The sequence below is a fragment of the Acomys russatus genome, chromosome 22 (assembly GCF_903995435.1).
Source record: "Acomys russatus chromosome 22, mAcoRus1.1, whole genome shotgun sequence".
Classification (NCBI taxonomy): domain Eukaryota; kingdom Metazoa; phylum Chordata; class Mammalia; order Rodentia; family Muridae; genus Acomys; species Acomys russatus.
Genome location: NC_067158.1, coordinates 39,304,431 through 39,317,169, shown reverse-complemented (window position 1 = coordinate 39,317,169; position 12,739 = coordinate 39,304,431). Strand labels below are relative to the sequence as shown.

At 37.0% G+C, this 12,739-nt stretch overlaps 1 protein-coding gene across 3 annotated transcripts in view; it reads left to right on the top strand.

Annotated features, from left to right (window-relative positions):
* Kcnip4 (potassium voltage-gated channel interacting protein 4) overlaps positions 1–12,739 on the top strand; it is a 1,056,025-nt gene that overhangs the window by 610,275 nt on the left and 433,011 nt on the right. The window contains exon 1 of one of the 3 annotated variants that reach the window (XM_051165121.1): positions 4,078–4,302. The exons of the other annotated variants lie outside the window; for them this stretch is intronic. Coding sequence (XP_051021078.1) covers positions 4,203–4,302 — 100 coding nt within the window. The 5' untranslated portion in view covers positions 4,078–4,202. Of the gene's footprint in view, positions 1–4,077; positions 4,303–12,739 lie in introns of those variants that run through there. 3 annotated transcript variants of the gene reach the window in all.

Genomic DNA, 12,739 nt, shown 5'->3' with positions numbered 1-12,739 from the left:
ATTCTGATTTAGAGAAATTCTCTCACCCCTCCAAAGGCTCTTTTCTCTTCTTACAAGATGACAGGGAAGATCTTACCCTTCTCAGAAGTGGTTCAAGGATGGGCCAGTCTACCTGCTTAACCTATAACTGGGCAAATCATGGGCCCACACAAATTTAGTATTACTCGCAAAGAGTATCACCCCTCATCTTTGTGCTCCTTCTGCTGTATAGAACCAATATTGGCTCTGCCTTGAAGGAGGTCAATATCGCTTCTGTGTCTATTGAATGCACTAATGTTTCTCTTTACAAAAGGTGATGCAGGAAGGAATATAGGACTCTAACATAATGAATTAATGTTAGATTGAATTCAGGCTGTGTAACTTAAAGCTATAGGTTACACGTATAGCAAAGCCACTTTTCCTTTTTATATTGCAGTGTTCTAGCTAAAAATTAAAGGATAGGAATAGATAATTTCCAAGCTACTTCGCACTTTCTATAACAATGAATTTCAGACATGTTGGTTAGGGAGACTTCCTTGGACTCATTCTTGATACTGCTTTCATTGGTCACATTGGCAAAACCACAAATCATATTCATATTAAGCCTTCAGGACAGAACATAGTGGAGCTATCCCAGCTTGTAGCACTCATGGCTTACTCCAAAGAAAGATTGTAGGAACTGGACCTGATGTAGCTGGTTCCTTCAATGCCTTGAAACAAGACATCCTATTTGGAGGTACAGAAAGCTCAGAAGGTTGCAGGTACCCTCAGCATCCTTTGTAAGATGGTATTAGGCAGATTCTTCATTCTATGATTCCTAGCTTTTTCAGTGTCAGGCACTCATCTTCACTTGATGCCACTGTAGGACTTCAATAGATAGAAATACCCACCTTTATCAATAGCAGCCACTGTTCTAGAGATTGTAGTAGTGATATTTTAGCAAGTAGACAAACATGTATGTTTCTTGAAGAAAAGGACCTAGATGAAAGTAACAGAGACACACAGGGTCATGACTCTAGCCCCAGGAAGAGGTATGCTGAATAAAGTTGTGTGGACAGGAAGGGCTTCTCTCTGGTGGGAGTCTTGGTGCCAAAGCCCAAATAAAATCTCTTAGTCAGGAAGAGACCGTAGTAAACGTTCTGGCACTAGTACAAATGTTTGAGATTCTCGAAGTCTATGAAAGAACTAGAAACTGGAAAGGTCTAGAGAAGTCAAGAGAGCACCTTGGACTTCTACCATGGCCCTCAGACTGGGCAGTAAGACCTTCCCCACTCTAGTACTTTACACAAGATCTCTGCATACAAACCTTTCTCAACTCAACAATATCATCTTTATAGAAGACCACATAGGAACTGACCAGTGACATTTATCTATAAGGGAATCAAGTGAGCTTTGCACAGTTCATTGTATCAGAGACACAGCAACCAGAGAGGATGCAAGTTTAAGTAATAATACTCCTGTGAGTCATCAGGAAGCAAGATCCATGAATTCAACTACTAGTTCAGTAACATTTTAACTTGTAAAGTTACTGGGGTTAATAGATTAATTACAATGTCACCAAACAGTTTGGAACAGTCATTTTGAATATAACCTTCAACTACAGCTAATAAGAACTCGTGCCAATGTCTGATTTTCTAATGCATTAAAAGGTTTGTGGAATAACAGGACTATATAGTAGTCTGAAATAAATGAGCCAGAGTTTGAATCTTGGTCCTGCCATTTACAAGGGTTATGACCTTAAGCCTGCTGCTTATTAATCTCTCTGAGGCTTTGTGTTTTCTCTGAAAATGCTGTCTAATTACACCTACTTTGAGAGTGGCTAGCAGGAAACAGTGTGTCTAAAACATCCGGTATGCAGGAGATGTTTAACACATAGAAACTAGAATAATTTAATAAATATCTATGAAGTGAGAAGTGGGCCCCTAAGAGGAGTTGTAGCTAGGTGGAACACTGTCATGGCAAGCAATGAAGTCATGATTTATGCGCCCTGAAAGTTCAGTTTTACTGGAAAGAACATACATCCAAACAACTATATAACAGTACACTGAGGCTTGACAACACCAAGTAATTAATATGAGCCATAAAAGTAGCAACAACCATGCACACAAGAGGAAATGATTACATCCTGTACTGATTTTCCAGTACTCGTGAAATAATCTGAGAAACTTGACAAGCAGACTGGTTTTATTTTGTTTTGTGTGTTTTGTTTTGCTCGCCTTTGTGTCATTCTTTACAGCCAACCAATGGACAGAATGGAATAAACAATGCCCCAGGGGTAGAGAAATCGTGCATTCGTTTTGGCGAAGGAACAAGGCTACCATGTACATAGTCTGAGTGAAAACAGAAAAAATGAAGGGCCAAGCCCTGGCTGATACCTGAGTGGAAAGACACCACCAGGAGGCTGTACACAGAAACTTAGGCTTTGTTCAGTGTGTGAGTTGGAAGCCATGTGGGATGTTTGAGTGAGAAAACTGAGTCTCAGAGGAATTACCCTAACCACACTTAGAAATATAAATAAAGCCTGTAATATACCATGTACTAAGAGAGGAGCTACTACCGCTGAAGACGTCCCTTTGCTCTGTAAATGTTTTTAGTTATTTTTCAAAACAAGCTCCCGAACTTAGTCTTGTTATCATGCCCCCATAGTTTATACATGCAGATATGGAAGCAGGCCAATTCAAAATAAAGTCTCTAAGACCTAGGAGATTGGAAACCTGAATTCAGGTTTGTTGGCTCTGGAGTGTGTATTCCTAATCATCCCACTGTACTTTTTTTTGTTTTGTTTTGTTTTTGTTTTTTGTCTTTTTTAATTAATTTATTTATTGTATATGAGTACTTTATTTGCAGAAGAGGGCATCAGATCAAATTACAGATGGTTGTGAGCCATCATGTGGTTGCTGGGAACTGAACTCAGGACCTCTGGAAGAGCAGGTAGCACTCTTAACCTGTGCCATCTCTCCAGCCCCCCCACTGTACTTTCTATGTCTCTTGTCCTCTTTGGTCCTCAGGTTGCTCATCAGCACAGTAGGAGACTTGACAAGATGTCTGAGCTAATTTCTACTTTGGGTTCTGCTGTTGTGGTTTGTTTCATGCGCTTTGGTTTTCCTTCAGTTCACTTCTTCATTCTGGGCTCGATGTACCTTTTAGGCAGTATTGCGGGGGAGGGGACGGGTAGAAGCCATAGACACTGCAAAGACTGTTTGCATCATTTATTTTTCCTTCTCAAACTTTGTATGGTAGCGAATTTATTTCAACCATTTCCAAAAAACATGCAAGGTAAACAATGGTAATGCACTTTTGGTATGTTGGAAAGTGAAGCCGTGTGAAAGGAGGTAGCTGCTAAACTCTAAAATGTTAGTAAACATTGTGAATACTTATGAGCATCTCGAACTTTGAAATACTAGTCGCCACGCAAACAGAATATTAGTCCAATGAGTAAGGCGTGTGAGCATCACAATAAAGCATCTCACTGAAAAGAATAGATCCACAAGGAAGCATGCCGGTAGGGAAGCCTCACTCCATTCCTCTCTGCCTCCTTGGCATAAACTACACACATTTGTTTTATCTGAAGAGTAAAGCACGCTCACAAACTGCTGAATGCAAGCTGCCACTGACTGTGGGCGGTTCAGGCTTTTCTTTTTCCTGCCTTCTCATGACAAGGTGCTCAGGTCCTGTCTACAGCAGGAGTCCAGCTTCGCTTCCACTGTTTCCAAGGCAACTGACCAGCCCTGAGATTCCACTGGCAGATGAGGTGTGGAGTCCTGGGGGCGCTGCTCCTGCTGCCCGCCAGGCTTGCTCCGGACCTTCCTGAAGACCTCCTTGGTTTTCCGCGATCTGAGCGCTACTACTTCACGCATGGCTGTCTCCTTGTGGGAGATTGATAACAAGGACGGTGATAATTCTGAGAGGCTCGACTTTATCCGGTTGCCACTTCTGGCCTTGGATACAGCAAAAAGGATGAATTCTCTCTCTCTCTCTCTCTCTCTCTCTCTCTCTCTCTCTCTCTCTCTCTCTCTCTCTCTCTCTCTCTCTCTCCCTCTCTCCCTTCTCCTCTCCTCTCCTCTTCTCTCTCTCTCTCTCCTTTCCCTCTCCCTCCTCTCTCACCGCTCTCCTCCTCCCTTCTCCAGCTGTAGCCTTCTTAATGTAGTTTAATGGCTTTACAAAGAAAGCCAGGGTGAGGAGCGCTTCTCAGTGGCTGTGGCTGGACCATGACCTAGCTGACCATGAACTTGGAGGGGCTTGAAATGATAGCAGTTCTGATCGTCATTGTGCTATTTGTTAAATTATTGGAACAGTTTGGGCTGATTGAAGCAGGTTTAGAAGGTAAGGGAGTGCTTTTCAGTCACTTGTAAAAATCCTGTTTTGCAATTTAAAAATTCTTTCAGCAGATGTTAGAGGCACCTGAAATAAGAACAGAGAAATGTTATTCTGGAATGGGCATGCAGAGAGGCAGGTTTCTCAGGGTAAGGAAAATTTACAAAATAAACTTTTGGCAAGTTGTGGTGATGTTTTCACAGCCAAAGAATGCTGTAACACTATGAGAAGCACTTTGCATCTAGAATCAAACCTGAGAAAACAAAGGGTTGATAATATGTCAGCTTATATTCAGAGTATATGTCCCTGTTGTTTTGGTCAGTTTTGCATATATATCCTCTTTTAACTATAACAGCAGATTTTATTTTTGTATGTTGTGGGGTGCACTTGTATCTTGTATGCAAATGCACTCATCGGAGAGTACTGGATGTGCATTTGCTAATCCTTATGGCTTAAGTCTGGACACTGAGAAACAAGCTTTCTCAGAAGGTTTTCTGTAGGGTGTTGATGTTATCTATTTTACAGTCTAACAGAGACTCGAGGGAGAAATGAGTTTCCAACTCATGTGACAGATTTTAACATGGATTCTAAACAAGCAATGGCTTTGCAAGTGTTGCTATTTATGATCATTAAGGGTAGTCCTCCCTTCTTTACAAACGCCTCTCCCTCCCTTTAAAAGCAAGGTGTGTTCTTGCTTTCATCATTCCATGGGCTGAGTGTGTCTCCAAGAATATGAAGAAATTATTATTATTATTATTATTATTATTATTATTATTATTATTATTATTATTATTATTTTACCAACCAGAGCACATCTGAGAGACGCTTGTGTTCGGCCAGTCGTTGTTTCTCAAAAGTTAGCAGTGCAGTGTTTAAACATGCTCATGCTGGTGTTTGACAGCATTGCCTTCGTGTCCTCGCTGGAAGTTTTAAACCTGAGTAAACATAAAGACTATTAGCGAAGTCTCTACATCTTCAGCTAATCTCATCTTCCCAGGAAGGCTGCCACAATGTGACATAAATATGATTACTTTTACAAATAGCAAGCATCAAATTAAAATAAGTGTGTCACTCTGATGTAGGTTACCAAAAACCTACATTTATATCTCATTGGAAGGAGGAGGAGGGGTGGAGAGCAAGGTTTTATTAATGTAATTTTAATGGAACTTTGCAGAATGCATATTGTGGCTCTTTCCGGGAGAACTATTTGGTGGTTTCCATGTTAGGGAAAATTCTAAATTTTGAAAATGGTCAATATCTTTAAAATTGACTTTATTTTGTGTATTTTCATGAAATGGGTAACTTGGTTTGGCTTCTGTGTACATTACTGTAATTTTACCTGATGGTTATGGCTGGGACGTCCCATTATGATATGCTGAATTTTATGGTCTTTCTTCTCTTTGAGACCACAAGCTTCATGAAACACCATCAGAATTGGTAGTTCTTTGGAGGGACTGGTTACATCTTATTTTATAGTGGAGGTGTGGTCCTTTTTTACACTCTTATGCCGAGGGTATTGATTCTGGTTTTTATGATGATGCCTATGCTAGTGTCAGATTTGTTTGTTCAGGATCATAAATATTCATCTCTCAAGTAATAACTTGTGTGTGTCTCTTTTAAAGACTGGCAAATTCTATGAAAGTATTCAGTATTTTCTTTCCTTTATTACTTGTATTTAAACCTGTACTGATCTGCATGAACAGTTTCTTTCTTGAATCTTCTATTGTGTTATTTATATCATTTTTAACATTGTATTAAAATTGCAGAGATAATTAGATGTCTTCTAAACTTTGCTAGAAATCCTCATTTGATTTCTGGTGTTTTTAAGAAGTTCTTTTAAGTGGTAAGATGCGGGTAACCATATTAAAGTGGAATTATACATAATATGTAAAAGTTAGGACATAGTGTTCTTTATTTGTGAAATATGTATCAGACTTATCTTAATGTAAATTCAGGCATCAGAAAACTTTCTAAAGAGTATACAAATAAATCCCTGGGGTTATGATATATAGATAGATAGATAGATAGATAGATAGATAGATAGATAGATAGATATAGATATAGATAGATATATGATATCTCTCATGTATAGTTCGCATACATACACTAAAGTTACAGAGTTTAATTAATCAAAAGAATAAACAGTATTTAGCATGAAAATAACAATTTCGTGCATGTCCTGAAATCTTCTTAATACAAACAAGGGAAGACTGATATTCGTTTCATTCACATCTATTTTCCCACAGGAGTTCCTTTCCCAGCATCCCACATGTCCTAGTTGGAGGGTACTGACTTGTTTTGTCATTCTTATATCTATTTGTAGACATGTCCTATAAAAGAACTTGAGACTATGTAGAGAAATTTGAACTTGGTTAAAAATTAAGGGTAAGTCTTTTAATGTTTTCCCTAAATGATCAAAATTTTTCATTTCAATATACAACTGTTCGACAGTGTGGGCATCAATCAAAATGCAGTTTTATTTATTATTATTATTATTATTATTATCATAATCATCTTTATTAATATTGATGTATATTATGTTGCATTCTGAAGGGCAGAGAAAAACAATATGTATATAAAATACTTATATTGTTTTTAATCTGTATTAAATAAATGTACTTTAGAATAAATTATTACTATAAAAGTTTAAGGAATTTGTAGTTGCTTCTTTGTGAGTGCTTTAAGCTTCCATTCCTTCTGAGAAACTAGGGCCTGTACCATGGGATACTCAATGCTCTCCTGGCTCAGTCTATATATGAAACATACAAATGAAGATGTTACACGTATAGACCCATCACATATTTACAAATAGTTTGGCAACTGGCAGGTAACATTATTTCACTTGAGAAAATAAATAATAGTAAAGGTAAGATGCTTAATTCTCCTCTGTCATTCCCTGGCTTTCTACCGTATAAGTCAGGCTTGCCTCTCTCAGTTTAAGATGAGAAAGCTAGGCTTGGTAATTTCCATGGAACTTTTTATTTCATAAATTCTCTAGGTCTACCAAGTAACGACAGATCAATAACTTATATAATGTATATTCTTTTGCGTGACAGAGTATCAGTGGTCTACTTTGTAATAGGTAAACAATGTAGCTGTTAGATTAAACTTCCTTTCATGTTGTGGGTTAATTCATCATACTTCAGGGAATTGTTCATCGAATTTCCAGAGAAAGGAGAAATGTCTGTTCCTATGTTTCTAGGTTTTGATATTTCAGGCTGCTATTTCAGGCATATTCAGATTATCTAGTTTCTCAAATTTTCTGCAGTTTCAGTAACAAATATGAATATTGTGTTATACTTATTTTTGGTAAATGAGTTAAATTTCAATAAGATTCCTTTCTAATAAAATAATAGTAGTCGATGGTACCTAAGGAGCTTAGAATACTGGCTGTTCTTCTAGAAGACTTGGGTTTGATTCTCGGTAGCCACACGCTGTCTCACAATGATCTGTACCTCCACTCCCAGGGTGTGACATCTTCTTCTTATCTCCTTGAGTACAAGGCTCACACATGGCATACAGACACACATTCAAACAAAACATCCTCACACATAAAATAAATAAATTAAAAATATATATTATTACCATCAGACTGGTGGGCATATGAAACAATAGTGCTGACTTGAGAAAAGTTTTAAGGATACTAGATAAAGCCTGTGGCTGTTTTTAAATATTGATTGTTCTCTCTACTTGGTGAGTAGTTTAAGAAACTGCAGAGCTACAATAGTTTGGGATATGTCTAGAATTTCACAACATAAATTGCCTCTTCTCCAGACATAAAAATGAAAGTAGTTTTCTGTTAACACATTCCAGAGGAAAATTGAATCAAATTTTAATGGCAACCCTATTTCATTATCTCTATATGCTGTACTGGGCTGTGAAAATATCTACTTTTCTTCCAAATAGATACAAAATTACAATGAAGTCTTACTGAATCAAGAAAGAACAATTCTTATGCCAAGCTATAATAAGGAGCAAATGTTTCAAAAATATATTAAAAAATCAACTTGAAAATAATGCTCATAGAACTGTCTCTTACAAAAAGACAGATAAACTGATGATCTCTATCTTTTTGAATTCACTGTCCTCACCTTTTTTTTTTTTTTTAACAGAGACAGAGACAAAGTTTCTTTGTGTAAAAGCCATGGATTTCCTGAAACTCAAATTGTAGACCAGGTTGGTTTACAAACTCACAGAGATTTACCTGCCTCTACATCCAGAATGCTAGGATTAAAAGTGTGGGCTGCCAAGCCTGGATTGTTTTTTTAAACCTTACTTTGTTTTGAAAATATGAGTAATTCTAAACTAAAAGCTTCCTATAAGTATTAGATATTAGCATATCCTCAAGTACATACTTCTGAAACTTAAGTCTTCAGTTTGTTCATGCTATTGACTTAACAAGTATGGTTCTGAGCCACATACAATGCACGCCATGATCCATGATCATTGTAATGCTTACTGGGATCACATAGCAGACTGCAGTAAACAGAGTGGGGAGAGATTGTTCATACCTGAACCTGTTTAATTGGAACTCATGAAGAAGTTGTAAAACAATTTCTTAGTATCCTCCTTCCAAAGATAGGAGAAGCTAAAAGGTGTTCACATGTATTGTCTGAGAGAAGTCCTTCTACACTGCACGATTCCAGAAGATAGAAGCCCTTAACTACTTCAACATGCCACCCTTTAATGCCATATGCAAAAAGGAATTAAGAGATCTTTTCACTGTTTGACATTTTTAGTGACCTATTAGAGTAAATATTTTCTGCATTACTAAAATATTAGTCCACAAAACAGACTAATGGACAAAAACAATTAGTACAATTAGAGGTTACAACCAAAAGATATAAAACTATTTTGCCTGGAATATGATCATAAATTCACATTTCATTCATCATTGACCTCCATGATCCTATATTTATCCATCCTATGAAAATTATCACAAATAATCTTAATACATTATTTGACTGGGAATTACATAGAAACTCAACTAATGTTAAAAAAATTGTTACAATAAAATAGTATAGTGTATTAATATTAATAGCATATTAACATTATAATAAGGCATAATATTTATATATTTGATTTCATCTCAGTTCTATGAAGTAAGTCTTAGATATGAGAAAACTTAGTAGCTCAGAGTTTATGAGCCCGTAACTCATAAAACTGAAAGTGAAACTCAAAACATCAAACTCTATATTCTGTTTCATAATCCTAATATAGTACACATTACATTATTACAACAATGGTCAATCATCTGTGGCAGGGAGAAGATATTAGATCAGGTATCCATTGTAGCCAGACTCTACAAACCTTTGTTGAATACAATGCACTAGATTAAACGTGCCATAAAGAAGAGTCTGAAATCTGTCTTATCAATCACATAAAATTTCTAAAGTTTACTGGATGGAAATGGAGGCAGAAGTAGTATAAATGTCCACTTGAGAATCAATGCCTGAATCTCTTTTCTGTTTGGCAATCTTTGGATGATTAACCAGAAACACGTGGCTTGTCACTCTTGAAAAAACAGGAAACTCAGTGTGAGATTCTGCTGGCGTCTAATATGGAGACAGTCTATTGAAGGGATCTGAGCTGTATAGAGTAGGTTGATTGGGACATTGGCAGGTGTAACAAGATGGCCCATGTGGTAGTAGCATTCTGAGGAAAATGCACCCAAAACTGATTAGGAGCTGAACATAGCCTCACTTGAGTTTTAGTTTTAATGTCTGACTGGGGCAGTTGTCCGCATAAAACATTTATTCCAGCCTTTATTGGAAAATATACAAATAAAAAGGAACACAAGTGGTCTAGCTACCTGGGAAAGATTAAGGGTGAAATGAAAGCCAACTACAGTTAACTTGCAAACACAATAAAAGGAGGCTAACATGCCATTCCTAGCTCATCCTGTCAAATATGAAAGAATTCAAGTGTTGTTTCTATTTTACAGAAGGCTAGATGAAGGTGTGGGCGGTGTAAGAATTTGCTTAACATCACCAAGGAAAGCTGAGCATGGTGATGCATGACTGTAATCCCAGCATGTGAGAAGACAGAGGCAGGTAGAACTCCGTGAGTTCAACGACAGCATGGTCTACAAAGCAAATCCAGGACAGTCAAGGATGCACAGAGAAACACTGTCTTGAGAAAAACAAAGGAGTCTAGGTTAGTTTTAGTGTTACCATAGAGGAGCTGATCCAAATGGTGTTCATTGTGATTACAGAGGGTAAATACTTCAAATAGGATTTTTAAAAACATAAATAAAGGTCACATGTAATACGACTATTCTATACAAAATTTTCTTATACATTTAAAGTTTAATTTTGTGCATCCAGCTTTCTATAGATGCATTGGGGAAAGCATAGCACTAGTAATGAATTGAAATATGAGGAAGAATGGAAAATAAAGGAAGGTATATCTGCAATTTGCAAAATTGAATTGAAGCTTTCATTTATCAAGACTGCACAGAATGGAATCAGAAATTACGTGAAACAAATCAGTCATTCCATATATAAAGAAACTGAGTCTCAGAGAGATAAAAATGCCTTTTTTTTTTTTTTTACGGATCAGACTTTATTGGTTCAACAAGAGGAGGCAAAAGGAAACGTTAACCATCATTTGGGGAGCGTCATACACAGACGAGAAAGATGGCTTTCGAAAAAAAGGAAACATGCCTATTTTCATCAAGACTATTTTTTAAAGAATAGTAGAATGAATTATACTCAGAATGATCAGAGCTCTATGAAGTCCTTATCTTAATTGCAGGTTCCCTGTTCTTCTAGCGAACCAATCATTCTGAAGTTTGACATTTAGGGATCTGGTGATACTGATGCTGTTTGCCAGTGTAGCATTCTCATTAGATACAGATGCAGTATAAAGAGCTTTGCACTGAATTTGTCAGCCATAGCTGAAGTGTTTTACATCATTAAGACTTGTCTGTTTGTGTTTTATAGTAGATGTTTGTTGCTGCTTGGTAGCCTGCACAGTTAGTGGCCCAGAGAAGGAACCTCTACAATGTCAAGGTTAAATTGGAATAGCTATATCCAAATGCATATATGTTCATTTAGTCATTCTAGCTGTTCATTATCCTAAGTATTACAATCAGAGAGCTTACCCTTTTCCCTGCCATGAATAGAAGCCTGAGTCTTCTGCACCTCAGTTTCCTTTTGTCTTAAGTTGAAATTGTCACTGCACTTCTATATAATTTTATGTGGCTTGAGTTGAGTTGAGTTGGTGTTTAGATGTGCTTAGAAGTCTGCCTACATTATAATAAATTATTTGTGTGTGTTTCCATTAAATCCAGACACCTTGCCTTTTCATCTAAACATTAGAGGCCACCACTCAACATCTGAAACCAAAAGCTACACACTCTCTGACTGCTAAGGAAGTGAGAGTGGGTTTTAATGATTCAAAACAAAGTTAAGGTTGTTTCAAGGAGGAATGGTTGCTAATGGTCAGTTGTGTTGAGCTTAAAATAAGTGTTGATGGCTGCTTCTGTCTTTAAAGACAGAATTCACTTCCTTTCTTTAAAAACAAATACAAGATACTTCCATAATAAATATGTGAGGTCATTTGTTGGAAAACTTCAAGATACCAGTCCCTGGATTAGACACACAAGGAAACAAGAGTATATATTTATGCAAGATAGATGAGACCTCTTTTCTTTCAGTGTCATCTACTAAATTTCAAGATACTAGCGCTAAAAAGTATGCAAGAGGTAAACTATCTTGTTTATTTACACATTTGCTGAATACATGCCTGTACAATGATCCCTATGTTGTCCACAACACATTAACTCTCAGAAACAAACATATTTCTAACTCTTGTGAATATACTATTGAGAAAACAAAACAAAAAGATAAATTAACATATATTTAGTCTAGTATTTAGTAAGGAAAATGTAGGTGATCACAAGAAGACAGAAAACACAGTTCTGTGACAGAGCAATACTAGAAAGGCATTGTGATAAACTAGTCTGTATGGGAAAACTTGAAAGATGAATAACTGAGATGCAGAAGAAAATGTTTGACAAGAATTTCCAGGCAACAGGCATGCCTAGTTCAAGAGGTTTACATATTGGGAAGATGATAGTCTATTGTAATTGGAACATGGTAGACTTGCCAGGGTACTACTATGCAAACATATCATGCCAAACCATTGCAAATCACAGGAAATTATTTTTAATCCTAGGAAGTTCCTGAAGGAGTGAGTTTATATAGTCTCTAGACTGTTATCACAGCCTCTGTTTATCCCCAGGGAACAGTTTTTCTATAATGGTTGCTAGCTGAAGTCTTTATACAAAGTCTTCTCTGTGATACCTGACTGCGAGACATTTGTCAGGACACAGATTCGTTGTCTTTTGCCAGACTTCCTTTATCTGGAATAAGTGTCTGACCTTTACTGATCCTTAGAACCTGCTTATATCCCAAACCATCTTTATTAAGCAAAGTCTGCC